The sequence below is a fragment of the Mobula hypostoma genome, chromosome 8 (assembly GCF_963921235.1).
Source record: "Mobula hypostoma chromosome 8, sMobHyp1.1, whole genome shotgun sequence".
NCBI lineage: Eukaryota > Metazoa > Chordata > Chondrichthyes > Myliobatiformes > Myliobatidae > Mobula > Mobula hypostoma.
In genome coordinates this window covers 104,421,285-104,446,118 of record NC_086104.1, presented here as the reverse complement: position 1 = coordinate 104,446,118, position 24,834 = coordinate 104,421,285, and the positions used below count along the sequence as shown (strand labels likewise).

Here is a 24,834-nt window from a genome sequence, read left to right as displayed (position 1 = left end):
CCATTTAGTCCCACTCCCCCGCCTTCTCACCATAACCTTTGATGCCCTGGCTACTCAGATACCTATCAATCTCTGCCTTAAATACACCCAATGACTTGGCCTCCACTGCTGCCCATGGCAACAAACTCCATAGGTTCACCACCCTCTAACTAAAAAAATTTCTTCGCATTCCGTTCTGAATGGGCGCCTTTCAATCCTTAAGTCATGCCCTTTCGTACTAGACTCCCCCATCATGGGAAACAACTTTGCCACATCCACTCTGTCCATGCCTTTCAACATTCGAAATGTTTCTATGAGGTCTCCCCTCATTCTTCTAAACTCCAAGGAATACAGTCCAAGAGCGGACAAACATCCCTCATATGTTAACCCTCTCATTCCCGGAATCATTCTAGTGAATCTTCTCTGTACCCTCTCCAACGTCAGCACATCCTTTCTTAAATAAGGAGACCAAAACTGCCCACAGTACTCCAAGTAAGGTCTCACCAGCGCCTTATACAGCCTCAACATCACATCCCTGCTCCTATACTCTATTCCTCTAGAAATGAATGCCAACATTGCATTCGCCTTCTTCACCACCGACTCAATGTGGAGGTTAACCTTAAGGGTATCCTGTACGAGGACTCCCAAGTCCCATTGCATCTCAGAACTTTGAATTCTTTCCCTATTTAAATAATAGTCTGCCCGTTTAATTCTTCTGCCAAAGTGCATAACCATACACTTTCCAACATTGTATTTCATTTGCCACTTCTTTGCCCATTCTTCCAATCTATCCAAGTCTCTCTGCAGACTCTCCGTTTCCTCAGCACTACCGGCCCCTCCACCTATCTTCGTATCGTCACCAAACTTAGCCACAAAGCCATCTATTCCATAATCCAAATCGTTGATGTACAATGTAAAAAGAAGCCGCCCCAACATGGACCCCAGTGGAACACCACTGGTAACCAGCAGCCAACCAGAATAGGATCCCTTTATTCCCACTCTCTGTTTCCTGCCAATCAGCCAGCGCTCTATCCACGTATGTATCTTTCCCGTAATTCCATGGGCTCTTAACTTGTTAAGTAGCCTCATGTGTGGCACATTGTCAAAGGCCTTCTGAAAATCCAAATATACAACATCCACTGCATCTCCCTTGTCTAGCCTACTTGTAATAGGTTTATCAGGCAGGATTTTCCTTTAAAGAATCCATGCTGAGTTCTGACTATCTTGTCATATGCCTCCAGGTACTCTGTAACCTCATCCTTGACAATCGACTCCAACAACTTCCCAACCACTGATGTCAAGCTAACAGGTCTATAATTTCCTCTTTGCTTCCTTGCCCCCTTATTAAGTAGCAGAGTGACATTTGCAATCTTCCAGTCCTCCGGAACCATGCCAGAATCTATCGACTTTTGAAAGATCATCGCTAATGCCTCCGCAATCTCCACAGCTACTTCCTTCAGAACACGAGGGAGCATTCCATCTGGTCCGGGAGATTTATCTACCTTTAGACTATTCAGCTTCCTGAGTACTTTCTCTGTCGTAATTGTGACTGCGCACACTTCTCTTTCCTGCCACCCTTGAATGTCTGGTATACTGCTGATGTCTTCCTCAGTGAAGACTGATGCAAAATACTCATTCAGTTCCTCCGCCATCTCCTTATCTCCCATTACAATTTCTCCAGCATCATTTTCTATCAGTCCTATATCTACTCTCACCTGTCTTTTACTCTTTACATACTTGAAAAAGCTTTTAGTATCCTCTTTGATAATATTTGCTAGCTTCCTTTCATAGTTAATCTTTTCCCTCTTAATGACCTTCTTAGTTTCCTTTTGTAAGCTTTTAAAAACTTCCCAATCCTCTGTCTTCCCACTAATTTTTCCTTCCTTGTATGCCCTCTCCTTTGCTTTAACGTTGGCTTTGACTTCTCTTGTCAACCACGGTTGCATCCTTTTTCCATTCGAAAATTTCTTCTTTTTTGGAATATACCTGTCTTGTACCTTCCTTACTTCTCGCATAAACTCCAGCCACTGCTGCTCTGCCGTCTTTCCTGCCAGTGTCCCTTTCCAGTCAACTTTGGCCAGTTCCTCTCTTATGCCACTGTAATTTCCTTTACTCCACTGAAATACCAACACATCAGATTTCGGCTTCTCTTTTTCAAATTTCACAGTGAACTCAATCATGTTATGATCACTGCCTCCTAAGGGTTCCTTCACCTCAATCTCTCTAATCACCTCTGGTTCATTACACAATACCCAATCCAGTACAGCCGATCCCCTAGTGGGCTCAACAACAAGCTGTTCTAAAAAGCCATCTCGCAGACATTCTACAAATTCTCTCTCTTGAGATCCAGTGCCGACCTGATTTTCCCAATCCACTCGCATGTTAAAATCCCCCATAATTATCATAACACTGCCCTTCTGACAAGCCTTTTCTATTTCCTGTTGTAATTTGTAGTCCACATCACTGCAGCTGTTTGGAGGCCTATAAATAACTGCCATCAGGGTCCTTTTACCTCTGCGATTTCTTAGCTCAACCCGTAAAGATTCTGCACCTTCTGATCCTATATCATCTCTTTCTAATGATTTAATATCATTTCTTACCAATAAAGGCACGCCTCCCCCTCAGCCTACCTTCCTATCCTTCCGATACACCGTGATGTCAGTATATTTATTTAAATCAGAGTTTGATAGATTTTTGAAAACCCAAACTAATAAATGTTATATTGGGCAGGGCAGTGCAGGTATTACGTATGTTAGGTCAATTCTAGAAATACATTCTTGCATTCCTTCTCATGGGCAGAAACTATCCAAAACTCCAAAATCAAATTAAACTCAGAGTGACCCTTCAAATGGGGATGGGGGGGGGGGGGGGAGATAGTGGCTAATATTAAAAAATGTTAAGTTGTGTCCAAATCACTTTGTTAACATAGAATTTGCTTACAAGCACTGGAGGGAAGAAAGATGCTCAATTTTATTAACTTATAGAATGTCTCTATATGGACTAATGAAACAGTCACTGGTAAATCCATTCAGATCAATCAGTCCGTACTCTGTAGAGTAGTTAGAATATGGAATGGAGCTGCTGAGATAAATAACAATGCATTTGTGGGGAAACTGAAAATTTGAAAGAGAAACAGACTATACAGGTATTGTGCAAAAGTCTTAGGCACCTTACTTTTTTTATACAATTCTTTTTGACTTCTGCATTTATGCGTCAGGAGAAATGAGCAAGTTTTAGATTTCCAAACATTCATTTTCCAAAAAATTAATGTAACAGAGAAACTTCTGTATTTTGTTAAAGAAAGTGATGGGCCAATTTTCAAATGAAAACCTGATGACTTTGTAGTACATAGCTCAGTGCATGATTAAACAAAGATAACAAACAGGTGCTAATTATCAATAACATAATAAGTTAAATGAACTAAATTGGAACAAAAACGGATGTAGAAAGAATCAAACTGGGCGAAGGACAACCAAACTCCAATGTGAGGGTGTGGCAAATGTGACAGTTTAATCTTCAAATCATCAATTCTTACACTATGGCAAGAGTGAGCATAGCAACAAGACACAAGATGGTCATCCTGCATCAGCAAGATCTCTCCCAAGCAGAAATTTCACGGCAGATAGGAGTTTCAAGATGCACTGTCCAAGCTCTTTTGAAGAAATAAAAAGAAACAGGAAAGGCTGAGCACCAGAAATGCAGTGGTTGGCCACGGAAACTGAGTGCAGCAGGTGAAAGATACATCGAACTGCCAAAACACCATTCCTCTGAAGTGGAGCCAAAGCCAAGAGACTCACCTAAACATGAAAACACAAGGACTGGGTGCTGAACAATGGCAGTAAGTACTCTGGACTGATGAGCAAAAATTTGAAATTATTGGCTCAAGCAGCAGGCAGTTTGTCCATAGAAGAGCTGGAGAACACTACCTTGATAAGTGTCTGCAGCCATCAGTAAAGCCAATAGTTCACTGCAGGTTTGGGGCTCCATTTCTGCAAATAGAGTTAGTGATCTGGTCAGAATTAATGGTCATCCATCACATTATATCATCAGGGAGATGTGTGACTGGTCCCAAATTCATTCTGCAGCAAGACAATAATCTCAACACACAGCCAAGGTCATAAAGAACTATCTTCAGCGAAAAGAACAACAAGAAGTTCTGTAATAGATGGTATGGCCTCCACAGAGCCCTGATGACAACAAAGTCAAAGCTGTCTTGGATTACAAGAGGGAGGAAAGGAGGGAGGCACAAGCAAGGCAGCCAATGTTTACGGAAGAATTGTGGCAAGTTCTCCAAGATGCTTGGAATAATCTACCAGCTAATTTTCTTATAAAATTGCATGACAGTGTACCCAAGTTTTAAAGGCAAAGCATGGTCACACCAAATATTGATTTGATTTATCTTCTTACTTTTTACTGCTTTTTTTTGTTATTTAGAAACTTTACATTTCATTAATTTTTGAAAGTATTGCTTTACAGAAATTATTTACATGTGCCTATGACTTTTGCACAGTACTGCCTAATAAAAGATACGAGAAGAGGGCTAAGGTGAACTGAGTGAAAGGAACCTCCTATGGAACACAGAAATCCACTTAGATTATGTGTGCTCAAATGCAAGATCACACTAATGAAAATAAATGTAGCTTTAATTAGCAGAATATAAATATAACTTCACAAATTCTGTAAAATTAAGTGCAGAATAGCAACGCAAATCCAAATAGAAAACTACACAATCAAAGTTTGAGAGGAAATCTGAATTCACTGAGCAGAGAGAGCATGCACTGAGGAATAGGATCAGTTAGTCATATCTTTTTGCATTCAGTGGCAGCACAATTGAAACTTCACCATTTGGGTGAGTGCATTAAGCTGTTTAAGCAAAGCACGTAACTTTAGATCAGTACACTGCCAAAGCAGCTGCATCTGTGTAAAGTAAATGAATTGCAAGAGAAGCTGGTGCTGCTTGTTGAATATGAGCATTAGCTTAAACCAAACTGAGTTCATATTTAACCGCCGTCTTCAACCTGCTCCATAAATACTGTCTGACAACAACCCCATCCGTCACCCTCCAGAACTGCACCAGGCAGTTTGCAGATTGAGACCAGCCTCAGGCTATGGTTACCAAGACTAACTATCTTTACCATATAACAATTACAGCACGGAAACAGGCCATCTCAGCCCTTCTAGTCCATGCCGGACTCTTAGTCTCACCTAGTCCCACCAACCTGCACTCAGCCCATAACCCCTCCATTCCTCTCCTGACAATATATCTATCCAATTTAACTTTAAATTACAACACCGAACCTGCCTCAACCACTTCTGCTGGAAGCTCGTTCCACAGAGCTACCACTCTCTGAGTAAAGAAGTTCCCCCTCATGTTATCCCTAAACTTTTGCCCCTTAACTCTCAACTCATGTCCTCTTGTTTGAATCTCCCCCACTCTCAATAGAAAAAGCCTATCCACGTCAACTCTATCTATCCCCCCTCATAATTTTATATACCTCTATCAAGTCCCCTGTCAACCTTCTACGCTCCAAAGAATAAAGACCCAACTTAGAACCATAGAAACTACAGCACAGAAACAGGCCTTTTAGCCCTTCTTGGCTGTGCCAAACCATTTTCTGCCTAGTCCCACTGACCTGCACACGGACCATATCCCTCCATACACCTCCCATCCATGTATCTGTCCAAATTATTCTTAAATGTTAAAAAAGAACCCGCACTTACCACCTCGTCTGGCAGCTCATTCCATACTCCCACCACTCTCTGTGTGAAGAAGCCCCCACTAGTGTTCCCTTTAAACTTTCCCCCCCTCACCCTTAACCCATGTCCTCTGGTTTTTTTTCTCCCCTTGCCTCAGTGGCAAAATCCTGCTTGCATTCACTCTATCTATATCCATCATAATTTTATATACCTCTATCAAATCTCCCCTCATTCTTCTACGCTCCAGGCTCCAGGGAATAAAGTCCTAACCTATTCAACCTTTCTCCGTAACTAAGTTTCTCAAGTCCCGGCAACATCTTTGTAAACCTTCTCTGTACTCTTTCAACCTTATTTATATCCTTCCTGTAATTTGGTGACCAAAACTGAACACAATACTCCAGATTTGGCCTCACCAATGCCTTTTACAACCTCATCTTAACATTCCAGCTCTTATACTCAATACTTCGATTAATAAAGGCCAATGTACCAAAAGCTCTCTTTACAACCCTATCTACCTGTGACACCACTTATAGGGAATTTTGTATCTGTATTTCCAGATCCCTCTGTTCCACTGCACTCCTCAGTGCCTTACCATTAACCCTGTATGTTCTACTTTGGTTTAACCTTTCTCTGTAACTTAGGAGATGAAACCCAGGCAACATTCTAGTAAATCTCCTCTGTACTCTCTCAATTTTATTGACATCTTTCCTATAATTCAGTGACCGGAACTGTTCACAATAAATCACGATTACTATCATTCATTTTTGTCCTGCCTCAGCTCAAATGTTACTCAAACTTTGATATAAACTACTTAGCTTTGGAATCAAATGTACCAAATGCAAAACTTGAAATAACCTAAAATTTAAATTTCTAATATTTGCATCCCTCCATGGTTTTGCCCCTCTCCATCTCTGGAACTAACTCCTGTCCCACTACATGAAAGCATTCATAATCTTCCAACTCTGGTCCACATTTAATTGTTCCAAGCCTTGCATCCAGTCACCAAGGCTCAAAATTTCCTCCTTAAACCTCTCCACCTCTAGTCCTTTTGCCCATCTTGAAACGCTAACCCCTAACTAACCTTTAGGTCACCTGCCCCAATACTTCCATCTGTAGTTTAGTCTGAAGTGTTACTGGTAACGTTTCACGAAAGTGTCCTGGAATGTTTTACAACATGTAAGGGTCAAAACACTCAGTGGCCACTTTACTAGGTACATGTGATACACCAGCTCCTTAATAGGAATTTCTTATCAGCCAATCACGTGGCAGCAACTCAATGCATAAAAGCGTACAGACATGGTCAAGAGGTTCAGTTGCTCGGACCAAACATCAGAATAGGGAAGAAATGTGAACCAACTGACTGACCATGGAGTGATGGTTGGTGCCAGATGGGGTGGTTTGAGTGTCTCAGAACTGCTGATCTGGAATTTTCATGCACAACAGTATCTTAAGTTTATAAAGAATGGTGCGAAAAATTTGAAAAAAATCCAGTGAGAGGCAGTTCTGTGGGTGAAAATGCCTTGTTAATGAGAGAGATCAGAGAGAATGGTTCAAGCTGACAGGAATTGATTGTAAACTTCAGGAAGGGCAAGCCTGAGTAACCTACATCTGTCCTCATTGAGGGATCAAAAGTGGAAAAGGTGAACAATTTCAAGTTCCTGGGTGAGGATCTATCCTGGGCCTACCATTTTGATGCAATGACATTGAAGACGTAGCTGTAGCTATATTTCATTAGGAGTTTAAGTTGAATTAGCATATCACCAAAGACACTCACAAGTTTCTACAGATGTACCATGAAGTATTCGAACTGGTTGCACCACTGTCTGGTATGGAGGGACCACTGCACAGGATCAGTAAAAGTAGCAGAAAGTTGTTAACTCAGTCAGCTCCACCACGGGCACCAGCCTCCCCAGCATCAGGGACATCATCAAAAGGCGATGCCTCAAACTGGTGATATCATTAAGTTCTCCATCACCCAGGACATACCCTCTTCGCATTGGTACCATCAAGGAGGAGGTACAAGAGCCTGAAGACACACACTCAATGTTTCAGGAACTGCTTCTTTCCCTACATGATAAGATTTCTGAATGGATAATGAACCCATGTACACTTCCTCAGTATCTTTTCCCTTTCATGTTGCATCACTGATGGCATAGTTTTATTTTCTGTGAAAATACTGCTAATATATTATATATTAGTATGACCTATGAAGAGAGTGCTATATACCTTTGGGAAATATCACAACAGAGTATATCGTTCACTACAACTTATTTACTGGACCGTAAATGCACCAAGGAATTCACAGTTATTGTTTCACAATTTGGAAGCTACCATAAATTTCTGCAGATGATTTGATTTCTGAATTCATACTATTCTCAGAATAAATTCCTATACAACAATTTCAGATTGCAAAGGCAGCCTAATCCTATATTACATTACAAGCTAAACCACTTCAGCGCCTACTTCCCATCTTGTCGGAATCAGCTGCTTTTATTTATGTTTGCACCTTGCTTTACAATGTCACAGTAACTGCACCTACAGAACCTTTGCTTACAAATGTTAGTTAATAGCAGAACAGCAAGATTAAAAAGGGAGATAATATAAAAAAGCCTTTGTAAAGGAAAAGCAGTAAAGGGATGAGGTCAAATAGCTCGAGACTGTTAATTTATTTTTGTAGCGACACAAGCAGATTGCACACTACACTAGGAAGCTTCCAGTGCAGTAATAACTTTGTGACGATTAAGTCCCAGCTTGGCAATGTACTCAGGAAACACCCATTGTAGCAAATGGAAAACAAATCCATGAGGATGGCTGAAAACAGGCAAACATGTTCAAATCTTGACCACAAACACTTCAAAATGACAAATATACAAAGTATCAAAAGCAAACGAAGCAATTTAGGAGACTTTGCAATGCTAATTCCAGCTGCTATGCAAGTACTTCAAAGACACTTACCCCTCATCAAGTAAGCCAAGATTGCTTTAAAAGATGAAAGAAAAATAAGAAAAAGGCAATAATCTCACATTAATGTTTAGATTGACACAAAAAAAATCAGAACATTAATACTTGGCCTCTGACAAAATCTTTAAAAACTATTTCAATGTTACATAAGAGAAGAATACAAAGAAACTAAATATCAGTCACAGGATTTAGTGCTACTTAATAAAGAATAATTCAACTATTAAAGTTAATAAACATCTCAATCCTTTTGAATAATTTTATAAAACTATAAAACCTGATCAATTCTAGAATTAGGTATTCACTTCAAAAAATGATGCAGACGCAGTTTTAATTGATTGGTGATATTTACCTCCCCCCAAGTGCAAATTTTAGTTACACCGTGACATTGTTTCTAAACCTTTAAAACACCAAATACCCAATTTTAAAAGTATTTGACTGCTGAGGAATTTAAGAGCACCAACACCTTTCACATAAAGATAAGGTGATGACCTAATTAAGACACATTGCAATTCAATATTTTGCCATCTGTTCTAATAGTCCAAACCCTGTATTCAAGTGCAAGTTCAAGTTTATTGTCATTCAACCGTATACAGTATACGCATTCTGCCAAATCAAACAATGCTTCTCTGGACCAAGGTGCACAGTTCCGTACATATAACTAGCACACAAAGTAATTTCACCACAAATAAATTAACAAATAATAAAATATATTCCAGATATTCACTGGGTTTAAATGTAGTATCAGAGTACTGAGTGCAGTTTTCAACTCTTGTAGAAAATAGCTTCCACACTCAAAACAGTAGGTAACATGATATAGCAATTAATCAGTCTGGATAATTTAGCAAAAGAGATTATAGCATAATACCATTTAATAGGATGATATTTTGGATGCATTATTCAAAGAACACACGACTGAAATACCTTAAAACGTTTTTACCCATTAAGGGCAACATACATGAAAAACATTAGTGGTAGGTACTTGGCAAGTGGCATAAAATTAAAAGGAACTCACTTTCAAAAAGGAGTCAGACATAGCAAACTCCAATCCACACAATAGGCGATGAACTATCAAATTATTTTGGTTTGGAAAATGAATTGCTAACGATGGAAAAAAATACCACCAGAATATTGCAAGCCCACAAACCAGATAACACATGGAAGAACGGACACACCCAATACAACAACTTGGGATTTAACAAATACTTTTTGAGTGTTGTCCATCAAATCCGTAGTTGCTAAAACTCCTGCTCTTAATGTGTCCTGGCCACTTGATCACATTCCAGAAGCTTGCTAATGACATGCAAGTCAGTACGATTTATTCAAACTCTTTGTTGCTATACTTTGTTTAATCGATGTTCTATGAAAATAGTTGTGCAAATATTAAACCTCTGGGAGGTGAAGGCAATAATATCACTTCTCAGGTCTCAGTTTAGAAAATCAGCTTCACATAACAGAATTTTTAAAAATATATTGCCAATGCTTGTTGTACCCTTCTCCTCAGAGCAAGGGATGGTCCCTCTTCTAATGCCTCCAATTCAGCTGCATGGGCTCAAAAAATTTTGGCTCTGTATTTACTTGAAACTCATCTCAGGTGAATTTCTCTCTATGGTTGGATGGCACTGATAAAAAAAAAGCTTATCCTGCAGCCTCCTAACTGGTGGTCAGTAGCCAAGATCTAAAACACAGCACAGCATACCCGAGACACTGAACTCCGCACCCTCAATTTTAGTAGCAAGGTCCAGAACACCATTCAGCCTTCAGGAGTATACTGCCGAGAACCTACGCCCACCATATCCTGGACGAGTTTAGAAAGATAGAAAAGCTGGGGCTGGGCACATTCAGGGACAATTTAAAGTGGTTAAAATTGAAGTATATGATAGCTCCTGCTTTGGACCCTGCATTGCATTTGTGAGCAAGTCATGGCTTCTCAGCATGAGTGCTCAGGTCCAGGAGTCGCTTCGGGTCAAGTGGCTCAATGCCAACAACTCTGTGGAACCAAAGTCTAAAGTAAGCATTGTTGTTCGTCCTTTCTGCGCCTTGTGGTGCATCGGGCGACAACCTTGCCGTTTCTTCAGCACTTTTCTCTGTTTTGTACAAGACCGTGTTGCTAGCTCAAAGCTCAACCCAGCACAGATGGAAAACATGCAAGCAGCTGGCCAGATTTGAACCTGAAACTACCACTTGCCTCAAAATCCAGTGTCGATGCCACTACACCACCGGCCAGCTATAGCGAGCATCAGGCCGCTCAATAGCTCTGTTCCTAGCACTGATCCCCTTACTGTCTTAAACTGCAATTGGTAAGCATGGCTCTGAATCAGCACCTCTCATAACAGCAAGACAGACCCTCAACGGTAATTGAGTGTCGGAAGATTGCAGGTTCAACTTCTAGGCTGGGGTTTAAACACAAAATAATTACATTCCGATGTGCCAGTCCTCCATTAATACAATGCTACTCAGCTAAGAGTTAAACCAAGTTCCTGGCTACTATTTTATGGCTATCAACAAAATCCGTTGGCTCCATTTCAAAGACCAAGTCAACATTAGTTGAAAGAAATTTGCTATTTGGAGACAGTGTCTTGCCCATATTTGTGGCAGTCTCCCATACTACAACACTGGCCACATTTCCAAAATAATTTAATTGGCTCTGAAATGCATTGGTGACATATTCAGATCAAATCATTAAAGCACTACCTAAATTTTACATATGTTCCCTAGGCTAGGTAAAAGCAATTATTATTTTACTCAGGAAAGTAATTTCCATTCCAGGTTCAAAGGATTCACAAATTAATTTCTGTACAATGGCAGCTGCATTTCAGAAAAGCAACAGAATGAAGGAGAGCATATTGAATGATCTGCCTCTTTCGTACCCTTGGTAAAAAATCAGATCAACTGCACAAAGGAAAATTGACACAGATTGCACAGATTAGCTTGATTCCATCTGTGAAGCAAGTTTATATACAAGGAAGGCATATTGTACATTAACAATGTAACCCATACATGGGGAGGAAGATGTGGATACAATTCTTAATGAATACACTGTGTCACTTACTATGAAAAGAGAGTTGTTGCAGACACTATAGTAAAGGAGGAATTGTGCAAAAGGTTAAGATGAACACAAAATAAATACTGAACAAGTTTAAGATCTTTGAAAATAGGTAATATTGCATGCCCCAGAAAAATTGTATTCCAGGCTGATAAGAGAAAGAAACAACAGTAGTTCATTTTGTAGTATTTCCTACCTACAGGCGGTTATCATAGGCAACTGGAAGACTGCAAGCTTTGGGCCTTGTTTAAGAATGAATAGAAGGGATAAGTTTCAGACAGGGAAAGTATTGGAAATAATTCTGAGGGGGGTATTAATTGTTTGTTGGAAAAGCATGGCCTAGGAAAGAGGAATGGGCTTAAACTGATCAATACAAAGCTATGTCTGATTAGTATTTTCTGAGTACCATATATAACATTTGGTTTGATGAAAATGATATGGACTGTGCCAATGTTATTGACAAAACCCCATGTGATTTCAACTGATCATATAAATATAAGGTTGCAAAATCCAAGAGAAAATGTCAAGTTGGGTATAAGTTAACCGTGGAAGAAAGCACTAAAGTTTATAAGTACTTTAGTGATGAAAGATTGTTTGCAAGCTGGTTCTGTGTGGCTTAGTATTTGGACTCTTTTCAAGTTTTATTCAATGACTTAAGTTTAACCTAGGGCCAAGAATAAGAAAGCTGGATTACACAAAAATTGGATGCGTGGTTAATATTTGGGAAGAAAGCCAAAGTCTGTACACAGTGAATATACACCGGAAGGTAGCAAGTCAGGCTGACAGGGTAGTAATGAAGGCATACAGACTACTTTTCTTTATTAGCTGAGAAACAGAATGCAGAATAAGGACCCAGATACGTAGAAGGTTAGGTTCAGCTGGAGTACTGCTTCTTGTTCTAATCACATTACAAAATGGATATGATGGAGCTACAGGGGTACAGAGAGGATTTATTAGCACAATATCAAATCTAGACACATTTTGCTAAGAGGAAAGAAAAGCTGGAGTTAATTTTCTGTTTAAGGGATATTAAAACATGTACAAAATTATGAGGAATTTAATTAAGTAGAAAGAATGTCCCTGAATAAAGACATCACTCTTAAGGGAGAACGATCTAAAAAGTATGATGATTATATGAAAACAACACACACAAAGTGCTAGTCAGGCAGCATCTATGGAAAGGAATAAACAGTCAATGTCAAGCAACACTCTCAACTCGCTGGAGGAACTCAGCAGGTCGGGCAGCATCCACGGAAACCATCAGTCAACGTTTCAGGCCTGTACCCTTCGTCAGGATGGATACTGCCCGACCTGCTGTGTTCCTCCAGCATGTTGTGAGTGTTGCTTTGACCCCAGCATCTGCAGAGTATTTTGTGTTTAATGTTTCAGGCCATATTTTTTGTAGTCATTTGATAATTGAAAGCCCATTTAAAAAACTCAAGTATTTTTATTTAAACCCAGAAGATAGCAAAGATCTGGAACAATACCTGAGAAAATGGCAGAGGCAAGGTTTCCTTTGGTATTGAAATAAAAACAAACCCTGATTATACAGAATATTACAAACTGCTAACTAAGGGGCTTGTGGGTAGGATTAACCTAAAATACAAGTGATTCTGTAGATGCTGGAAACAGAGTAACACACACAAACTGCTGGAGGAATTCCGCAGGTCAGGCAGTATCTATGGAAAGGAATAAATAGTTGATATTTCAGGACGAGACCTTTCACCAGGACTGGAAAGGAAGGTGGAAGAAGCCAGATAAGAAGGTGGGAGGAGGGGAAGGAGTACAAACTAGAAGGCAATGAAGTGAGAAGCTGGAAGGTGAGAACTGGAAAAGGTAAAGGGCTGAAGGAGGAGGAATCTGACAAGAGAGGAGAGTGGACCATGGGATAAAAGGACAGGAGAGGGGCACCAGATGGAGATGATAGGCAGGAGAGAAGAAGAGAAGCAAAGAGGTAAGAGGGGAGCCAGAGTAGGGAACTAAAGAAAAGTGAAGGTGGGGGGGGGAGAGAGAAGGAAAAAGTACCATAAGTTAGAGAAATCAATGTTTATGCCATCAGGGTTGGAGGCTACCCAGATGGAATATGGAGTGTTGCTCCTCCAACAGAGAGTGTTCTAATGGTGGCAGTAGAGGAGGCCATGAACCCAAATGTCGGAATGGGAATGGGGACTGGAATCAAAGGGACTGGCCACCAGGAAATCCTGTGTTTGTGGATGGAGCAAAAGGTGCTCGACAATCTCTGCTACCTAAAAAGATCTTCAATTCATTGAATAGCTAGAAGCACAGCCAGTCTTAATGATCCCACAAAAGTAATTTGGTCATACCATGATATACTGTAGATCATTTTAGAAATGTAAGGAGTAATGAGGATTAGGCTTGAGTTTCTTGGCAGCTGATGCTATGGCCATCAATGAAGGGAAGTTTTAGAGAAACTCTGAGTTGAGAACTTCTAAGTTGTGCTGTTTCTAACCAGATAACCCTGGAAGCCAGCAAGCAAGAAGACAGAGGGTGAATGGAACTTGGTACAAATGAGGGCATGGGCACTATATTGGATGACCCAAAGTTCACATAGGTTAGGAGGAGACAAGCCAACAAAGAGAGTGGCTGAATTAAGTTTAAAAGTAATAAAAGCATGGACAACAGACCATCTATGTCTGTTCCACAGCATAGCTTGAATTACTGAGTCAATGCCACCTTTAAAAACCAACAAATGATTATAACAAAAATGTAAATATCTTGTTTCATTTAGGGCAACATTTTGGAAGCTCAGGGACATGAAACATCTGAATAATCACAAAGAATGTGTGGCTGAACACCAAGAGCAGAACTTACCTCTGGGCTGCTGTTTTTATGGCTGGTTGTGCATTGGCATGGTGAAAGCGCCTTCCACGAACAACTATTCCTGGCCCTGAAGAGCTACTATTAACCAAGCAATTGCTTTGATTTTTATCAGTCTCCTTGTTCAGTGCATGTGATGAGGATACAGTTGACATACTTTCACTGTAAGCAAGAAATTACCACCTCAATACACTTTGCATAGGAAATATGCATAATCATAATCCACTAAAAATAGCAGCATCTGTAATTTGGGAGCAAGGTGGGAGTGCAAAGGAGAAATGGGGAGGTGTGAGGATCACACCAACTAGAAGACAGGAGTGTAGGAGACTTGGCACTTAAAATCTAATGCCTCTTGATTCCAAATTACCAGTGTAAAAAAAACTTGTAGATACCTACTCTGGATTAATAGGGAAGTCTCTATATCAAACAAATGTAGTTAAACAAGATCTGTTCATGCTTACAACACCAAGACAGCTGCAAACAAATTTTAGTGACGATGGAAGATGCAATAGCAAGAACGTTCTGGCTTTGTGTGCATCTTTGAAACATTCCCAGCTTTTGCCATCTCTCAGTCACCCCAAGCGTTCTGCACATCTTTACAGCTGCCCTGCAAGAACTGGTGTCTTCATGAGGTACCCTTAACTCAGTTAATATACAAACATAGCATTTAATCAATAACGCTTTACTTCATAATTCTATGGCCAGAATGGATATATGTTTCTCAGTTTCATGAACACTGAAGTAGTGAACAATTCAGTGAATTTAGCAAATTTTGGAAGTACAGTGGATTCTGGTTAATTGGGACAGCCGCTTATTTGGGATAACTTTTAAAGAAAAAAAAACTGACTGAGAAAATACCCAGGATTCCCTTTGTTTATTTGGGATACTATGCTGCTTAATTGGGACAGGAGACTGTTGCCGAACGATTTCTAATTAGCATCAGTCAGGTGCACTGGTGTGGCAGTTATACACTACACCATGCTTACAGCAGTTTCTAAATAATGTCAATTGTGTGCGATTGTGTTCCAATAACAGTGATTTTCGTTGCTGTCAGTTGGTGAGAAATAAGCAATAAGACAATTCATAGCTGTTTTGCTCACTACCGTTTCAAGTATTCAGGCTTGGAGACGTGATAAACCACTGGGAGTGAAAATTAAACAAATTCACTACTTCAGCAAGTTGGGAATTACCAAGAATTTGAAAGTGACAGTCACTTTGAATGTTGCATCGTAAATGAAGATTTGGAGGAGGAAATCTTCAAAAACATTGTATGAAGGCAGTCTGCACTAATTTTGCTCAAGTACAGTGAATCAAAAGAACACTGTCGCATACACTGGGTGAATTCCTCTGTTGATAACTATTAGGAGGAACTAATACACAGTTTTACAGTACTGTACTAGTATTGATAGTGCTCTGATCTTCCGTATTTCATTTAAATACATAACTTATTACTTGGTGAAAATTAGTTTGTCTTTTTTTATACTTTTAAAAATTATTTCCATGAAACCAGCTATTTGGGGCAGCTGCCTAACTGTACCCCTATTTATGCTGGTCCAGATGTGTCCCAATTAATGGGAATCCATCATACTTTTTATTGCATTCTTAATAATATAAATATTGCTTCATATCTAATCAAGGAGATGAAGTGTACACAATGACCTTCAAAACAAAATATTTTTGCAAGCAAGTGTGCAAAGTGCATGGAGAAACTAGCGAGTTCGGTAACTGTTTCAGTCTCTGAGGACTAGCCCTTAGTCAGTAGTTTGTAATTTACTCAATTATCGAGGTTACAGCCAAGTTTTGTTTTTTTTTAATTTAAATATCAAGAGGAATCCTTCCTCCTGCCAATTCTCAGGCAATGTTCCAGACTTTTGAACAGTTAAGATAGAGATGCAAGCAGCAGAGAAAAAAAAAAATTTTAAAAAGCAACAAATTCTTTCAGGCAGAATTATGGTCTGGAGTACACTATCAGAAAGCATAGTACAGTGGATTAATTAGCAACTTTAAGTAAAAAGTAACTTGATAAATAATAGGAAGAGAAAGCTTAGAGAAATAGTAGGGAAGCAAGAATAATTGGAAGGCAGGACCAATATAGTCTGAATGAAGTGCCATGCTATTATGAAGTCAGTACTTTGACGTGCTCATATTAATATTCTGAATCAATGAAATGAACTCAAATTTTGAATTCAGCAGAATTACACTAGTTAAACAACATAATCATCAATCTTTAGAAGTAACACACACAAAATACTAGAGGAACTCAGTAGGTCAGGAAAAAAATAAACGGTTAATGTTTCTAGTTGGAAACCTTCATTAGGACTGGAAAGGAAGGGGACAGAAACTGGAATAAGGTGAATAAGGTGGAAGAAAATGAAAGAGTACAAGGCAAGAGGTGAAAGGTTATTCTCCTCCATTGATGTTATCTGACTTGCTGAGTTCTAACAGCATGTTGTGTGTGTTGCTCAAGTTTTCCAGCATCTGCAGAACCTCGTGTTAACCTTTGGAAGTAAATGTTGCTCATTCCAAAATACTCAAGTACAAACTATTTTTCAAATTCGACAAACCTTAGCTTCCTGCTCGGTCCCAGCATGTTAAGTCCAATTGCATTTCCTCTCAAAGTGTTGCGAAAGCCAGTTGCTTGGCTTTTTCTTGTGTAGCACCTCAAGACAGTGGTACTTTTAAAAGATTCTGATGAAAATGGAGCTTTGGTCTAAGAGGTAATCACAGATTGCATTTTAGTTAAAGATTCTTCTAAACTTGCAATTAATTTTAACTGATTTTTAAAAAAAATCATTTCACAGTAATAATTCATTTCATCTTGTTGAATTCAGCACTATAAAAGGAATAAAGTCCTTCCCTCTTCTTTTACAAAGCATTTTTTGGCAGCCAAGATCATCTGAAAGAGCATTATTCATTCAGACTTAAATGTAGCTAGATGAAATAAGAACTGTCTTGTGTTTTCTCAAGTAACAAAGACTCTATTAGCAAGCTGGAGGCAACCGTTGTGCGAACATAACCAGATGGTCATTCAGATGCAGAAACTTTAAGTTTTAAAAACACAATCATAGCAGAACAGGAAAGTATTGGTCCCTGTTCAACTTGCTAATTTGCATTTACCTGAAGTACCATCAGCTGACAGAACATCTTGAACTTCATCTGGTTACTTGGGAAGCGATATAGATGCATAATGTAACTGATTAATGTTGGCTACATGCTGGCCTGGGTGTCAAAAGCTACCTTTTTAACTTTATTGTTTTATGATTACAGAGAAAGCACAGTGCAGGTGGATAATAAGGTGCAGGGCCATGATGAGCTAGGTAGTGAGATCAAGAGTTTATCTGTAACATACAAGACTCTACAATATCTGGATAGAAGCTCTCTACATGTCTGGCAGCATGAGGACACAGGACGCCTGGGGTGGGTAGGATTTTTGATGTAATGCTGGCTTCTTTTCTGAGGAAACAGGAAGTGCAGACAGAATCAGAGGGGAGGTTGGTTTCTGTGATGGGCTGAGCTGCGTCCGTAACTCTCTGCAACTTATTGCAGTCTGAGGGCAGAGCAGATGCCGTACAAAGTTGCGGTGCATCTGATATAGGATGGTTTCTATGGTGCAATATAAAAATGTTGAGGGTCAATGGAGACATGTCAAATTCCCCTAGCCTTCTAGCCTTAAGCTTTTTTAATCATAGCATCCACGTAGTTGGACAAGGACAAGCTAGTGGTGATGTTTACACCCAGGAACTTGAAATTCTCTACCACCTCCACGTCAGCACCACTGATACAGGCAGGAACATGCGCCCTGCCCTGCTTACTTAAGTCAATGACCAGCTCTTTTGTTTTGCTGACATGGAGGGAAAGGTTTTGTCTTGACACCATTCCACTAGGCTCTCAAATCTCCTTCTTGTACTCCAACTCATAGTTATTTGAAACCAGCACCACTATAAATGGCATTATTTGCGAACCTGTAGATGGAGATGGTAAAGAATCTGGCCACACAGTCATGAGAGTGCAGGGAGCAAAGTAGCAGGCTGAGTACATAGGCTTGTAGGGCACCAGTGTAGAGGGTAATCACAACAAAGACGTTGCTACCTATCCTTATTGTTTGTGGTGTGTTAATCAGGGTGTCAAGGATCCACTTGCAGAGGTCTGAGTAGCCTGCAACCTAATAGCATGAGCATCAATTTCTTCAACGTCGTAATTTCTTTCCTTTTCCTCCCTTGCATTTCCCATTCTGGTTACCCTCTCACCCTTTCTCAACTGCTTATCTGATTTCCCCCCCTCCTCCTTCCCTTTCTTCCATGGTCCACTGTTCTCTCCTATAAAATTGCTCCTTTTTCAGCCTCTTCAGCCCATCTCCTCCAAGCTTCTTACTTCATCCCCCTCCTCCTCCCAATCATTTCCCCCCTCACTGGCTTCACTTATCACCTGTTAGTCTGTACTCCTTCACCTTCCTCCACTTCCTTATTTTTACTTCCTCCCCCTTCCTTTCCAGTCCTGGTAAAAAGTCTTGGCCTGAGGCATCAACTGTTTATTCCCCTCTTTAGGTGCTGTCTGACCTGCTGAGTTCCTCCAGCAACTTGTCTGTGTTGTTCAAGGTTCCCAGTATCTACAGAACCTTGTGTTTAAGAGAGGTTTGAGATTTGTCTCTTGAATAGCCTCAGGTAATAGTCTCAATTACTCTGAGTAAAGATTATGGCTATGCAAATTGAACTCAAAGGTTCATTTGCTGGCAATTACTCATTTAACTAATTATCCTCACAATATAGCATTCCCATGTCACCACAGGATGACATTGAAAAGTAGTTCCCACGGGACCTAATACTGAAAAGAGTAAAGACAGGGTATAGCTTTGAGGAATGGAGTCCTTTGCTCTTAGTAATACTAGAAATCTATTCAGTGTAACTTTCTCTTTAAGTCAACATGATTGTTTTTTCGGAAAGATTTCATAAACAACACCAAACAAAGATGCTGGAAATCTGAAACAAGTTCAAGAAACACTCCCTAGGTCAGGCGGCATCAATGGAAGGACAAAGAGAGTTCATATTTCAGGTCAAAAACCCTTAATCAAGTTGCATGATCACAGTACTTTCCTTCATGCCAGAATATAGAGTAGAAGGGAGTGGAGATTGTGATGAGGGGAAATAAGGAACATGATACCCAACTTAATTATCTAACAACTTTATCAGTCAATCCCCGCACAAGGAGAACACAACACGCACAAAATGCTGCAGAAACTCAGTGTGTCAGGCAGCAACTGGGAAAAGAGTACAGTCAACGTTTTGGGCCAAAACCCTTCGGCAGGACACAAAGCCAGTTGGGGCTTAAACACTGAAAAGGCAGCACAGAAGTGTAGTGGTTAGCACAACATTTTGTTACACCAGCAGACCAAGTTCAATTCCTGCCGCTGTCTGTAAGAGATTTGTACATTCTCTCCATGAGCAGGTGAGTTTCCTCGGGGTGCTCCGATTTCTTCCCACACAGCAAAGATGTACTGTTGTGGACATGCTACGTTGATGCTGGAAGCATGGCAACACTTGCAAGCTGCCCTCAGCATATCCTCATTGACGCAAATGACACAGTTTCACTGTATGTTTCGATAACCTACGGCTACACAGCTCCTCTGCTGTTGGTCTTGCCTATGGACAGCACTTGCAGTATTTTTCATTATTAATGTCCAAACCGGCTCTAGCTATCATACGAAAAATGAGCTTCTGTTTTATCTCATACTACTTCCAGCGCCTCCTCCCCTTGGTTGGCTGTAATAGGCGTAATTTGCCACGTGTTCATCGAAACATGCCGTGAAATGCGTTGTTTGCATCAAAGCAACATTGAGGATTATGCTGCGGGCAGCCCGCAAATGTTGCCATGTTTCGGGTGCCAACATTTCATACCCAAAACTTACTACCTCTAACCGTATGCATTTGGAATGTGGGAGGAAACGAGAGCATCTGGAGAAAACCCATTCAATCACGGGGAGAACACACCAACTCTTTACAGACAGTGGCAGGAACTGAACCCCGATTGGTGATCACTGGCATTGTAAAGTGACTGTGCTAACGAGCCGCTCTGTCATCAAATAGTGACTAATTAACATGATTACTGTAGTGTATGTGTTTTCTTGTTCTGCTTGTTACAAGGGGCTTACACATAAAAAGGTACAGCAATATTTATCCATGAAAGAGCACAGCGAGCAGTTTCTTAATACAGTTGTAGATAAAAGAACTCGAAGTAGCAGGCCACACGCTATCTCACTCCACAACTTCCAACATCGGAACAAAAATCATATTTTTAATGTATTGTATAAGGTATTTCTAATACTTTAGGTGCACCTTTTATATGCAGATCTGTACTATACAGCTGGTATTTTTCATTGCTACACTCCTTGCAAAGTGCTCTTGGATCACTCTTTCTAAAGGTAATAGGCAGCAAAGGGCGAACTCTTGATAAGAAATTCAAAGTCTACTTACAAAGGAGAGATACCTTGAATTCAAGAGAACATTTATGACATATTTGACTATTTTAAGAAGTTTTACTGAGAGTCAATACAAAACTGAAGAGGTCCCATTAGTGCAAAGCATCAAATAGATTTGGTTACATTTTCAGTTTTGATTCCATGTAATCTATGAGGTCATAATATGCCAAAGTAGTTTAGAATGCCTGAATCATCAGTGACGTACTCAGCTCACAAATTCTGACTCCTTAAACCACTGCTTTGCCCAACAGCTCACGATGGGGTGGGGGGGGGGAGGGGGGGGAGAGGAAAGAGACACTCAGGAGACCCTGCTCAAGGACAAAATGAATTTAGTGAATGAGATGAGAAAAGTTATGCAGAGACTCTCAAAGACTTTCAAGTCAGCTTGAGACCGTTGCAAATCTGACCACACTCTGTCAAAATAACACATAAATAAGTGATCTTTACAATTATCCACAGTGTAAAGCAAAAATTTTATATTTTCCAAATGACTACCTTTGAAAGCTCTAACTGGGAAAGAGGAGAAAAGATTTCAACAACAAATTTCTCAGATTAGTTGTGTGAAAAGGCTAGACTGTTGCATTGGTAATACACTGACTTCAATTCCCATACACCTATCTCACTTTTTCCCAGAACTGCAATAGCCTTCCATTTGGCCTTATTTGCATACCATCTTCAAACCAACTCATTTACAAAATGGTAAACCAGCACCATTTCCACTATCTTCGCCTTGACCCCACCACCACAAAACTACGCCTTTAGTTCTTCCCCTTGAATAATCGCATGTCCATTTTATTCTCTCCATCACATAACCAGAAACACTGGAAGAACCACACCAACCAAGCAGCATCTGTGGAAACAGAAACCTGTTAGAAATGAGAAAGGGTCACTGCCCCTAAATTTGACTGGTTTTGCTTTCCACAGATGCAGCTTGACTAGCTGAGTTCTTCCCGCATTTGTTTTTCTTTCAGATTGCTGCAGCCACTGTTTTGTTTGTTTTCTAGCTAGCCTCACTGAACATGGGACAACATCTTTTGACCCAGAGCTTTGATTACAGCTTTCCAGGCTCAACACAGAGTTCAATGTGTGCAAAGCAAGGCATGAGATTCCTGAGGCAGTAGTAGATATCTTGCTATCTTCATTAGCCACAAGTGAGGTACCAGAAGACTGGAGGATGACTAATGTTGTGTCTTTATTAGGACTGCAAGGGCAACCCAGAGAACTACAGAACTGAGAGCTTTTTTACGTCAGTGGTAGGAAGTTACTGGAAGGGATTCTAAGGGACAGGATTTATTTACATTTGTAAAGGAGAGGACTGATTAGGGATGATCAACATTGCTTCCTTTGTGGGAGATCATGTCTCACAAGTATGACTCAGTTTTGTTTTCGAAGAGCTGATTGAAAGCACTGATGATGATGATGAAGGGTGGTGGACATTGTCTACAAGGACATTTAGCAAGAGTTTGCACAGTCCAAGGATTAGAATGCATGGCATCCAAGGTGAAATAGAAAAATGGATACAAAATTTGCTTGGCTATAGGAGGCAGAGGTTGGAAATGAAGGGCTGTGACCAGTGGTGTGCCATAAAGATCAGTGCTTAGTCCTTACTGGATGAAAATATGGGTAGCACAATTGGCAAGTTTGGAGATTGTTGGTACGGTGGACAGTGAAGGTACTTGTCTAAGGTTACAACAGGATCCAGATCAACTGGAAAAGTGGGCAATGGAATAGCTGATGGAATTTTACTCAGACAAGTGTGTAGTGTAATGCATTTTGGGAAATCCATCAAGGGCAGAATATACACAGTGAATGGCAGGGTCCTACAGAGTGTTGTAGAACAGCGATAACTGGAGGTACAAGTCAAGTTCCCTGAAAGTGGCAATACAGCTAGACAGGGTATGAAGGTGGCATATAGGTACGCTTGCCTTCATCAGCTACAGTTGACATGTCGGGTCACAGTTGGATACATAAACCAGTGATTAGGCCACACTTGGCAGTACTCAGTGCAGTTCTGGTTGCTATAACATTGGAATTATGTCACTAAGCTAAAGAGGATGCCAAAAAAAAAAAAAGACACACAGGAATGATGCTTGGACTGGAGGGTGAGTTACAAAGAGAGATTGGAGAGGTCCTGACGAAGGGTCTCGGCCTGAAATGTCGACTGTACCTCTTCCTAGAGATGCTGCCTGGCCTGCTGCGTTCACCAGCAACTTTGATGTGTGTTGCTTAAATTTCCAGTATCTGCAGAATTCCTGTTGTTTGGAGAGGCTGTGACTATTTTCAAAGTTCAAACCAAATTTATTATCAAAGTATAATATATTAAACTGAGATTTATTTTCTTGTGGGGATTCACAATAAATACAAAGAAACACAGTAGAATCAATGAAAACCACCTGGAGTGAAAGAGGCTGAGTAACGACCGAATAGAGCCTCATAAAATTATGAAGAGCAGAAGCAGAGTAGATAAACATCCCTTTTTCTCCTAGTGTAGGGGAGTTCAAAACTAGAAGGTATAGGTATAAGGTTGGTCCAGGAATGGAAAGACAAGCCAGATGAATGCACGACTGAGGAGCTGGGGTAAGGCACAGGTATTCAGGTTTTTGAACCAGTGCAGGCAACCTGTACAAGAGGGAAGAGTTGCACTTAAACCAAAGAGCAACCAATATCCAAGAGGTGAAATTTGCTTTTGCCGCCAGGGAGGGTTTAAACTAGATTGACAGGGGTGGGACTTCAGAGAGCAAAGTCAGTGATAAGATAGGGGTAAGTACAGCAACCAAAGTAACCAACCAGAGACTGTGGGAAAACACCAACCAGGAATCCACAGAGATGTAAATATTCAACTGGAAATGGAAGTGTATTGGCCACACCTTGAAGAAGCATAGAAACATAGAAAACCTACAGTACAATACAAGCCCTTCGGCCCACAAAACTGTGCCGAACATGTCCTTGCCTTAGAACTACCTAGGGTTACCCATAGCCCTCTATTTTTCTAACCACCATGTACCTATCCAGAAGTCTCTTTAAAAGACCCTATCGTTTCCACCTCTCTCTGCGTAAAAAACTTACCCCTGACATCTCCTCTGTACCTACCTGCAAGCACCTTAAAATTATGCCCTCTCGTGCTAGCCACTTCAGCCCTGGGAAAAAGCCTCTGACTATCCACACGATCAATGCCTCACATTATCTTGTATACCTCTATCAGATCACCTCTCATCCTCCGTCGCTCCAAGGAGAAAAGGCCAAGTTCACTCAACCTATTCTCATAAGGCATGCTCCCCAATCCCGGCAACATCCTTGTAAGTCTCCTCTGCAACCTTTCTATGGTTTCCACGTCCTTCATGTAGTGCAGTGACCACAACTGAGCACAGTACTCCAAGTGTGGTCTGACCAGGGTCCTATATAGCTGCAACATTACGTCTCGGCTCTTAAACTCAATCCCATGGTTGATGAAGGCCAATGCACGGTATGCCTTCTTAACCACACAGTCAACCTGCATAGCAGCTTCAAGCGTCCTATGGACTCAGACCCCAAGATCCCTCTGATCCGCCACACTGCCAACAGTCTTACCATTAATGCTGTATTCTGTCATCATATCTGACCTACCAAAATGAACCACTTCACACTTATCTGGGTTGTACTCCATCTGCCACTTCTCAGCCCAGTTTTGCCTCCTATCAATGTCCCGCTGTAACCTCTGACAGCCCTCCACACTATCCACAACAACCCAACCTCTGTGTAATCAGCAAATTTACTAACCCATCCCCTCCACTTCCTCATCCATTTATAAAAATCACAAACAGTAGGGGTCCCAGAACAGAACCCTGAGGCACACATCTGGTCACCG

The 24,834-nt window shown here is 40.6% G+C and overlaps 1 protein-coding gene across 9 annotated transcripts in view; it reads right to left on the bottom strand.

The window, feature by feature from the left end:
- Positions 1-24,834, bottom strand: part of senp6a (SUMO specific peptidase 6a) — a 152,761-nt gene that overhangs the window by 85,975 nt on the left and 41,952 nt on the right. For 4 of the 9 annotated variants that reach the window (XM_063056522.1, XM_063056523.1, XM_063056519.1 and 1 more), the window contains 3 exons: positions 17,083-17,228; positions 14,513-14,680; positions 8,632-8,655 (listed from right to left, as the gene is read on the bottom strand). In XM_063056522.1, the coding sequence (XP_062912592.1) occupies positions 8,632-8,655; positions 14,513-14,680; positions 17,083-17,228 (338 nt within the window). Of the gene's footprint in view, positions 1-3,776; positions 3,846-3,905; positions 3,969-8,631; positions 8,656-14,512; positions 14,681-17,082; positions 17,229-24,834 lie in introns of those variants that run through there. The other 5 variants (XM_063056520.1, XM_063056524.1, XM_063056528.1 and 2 more) reach the window with 5 other exon arrangements.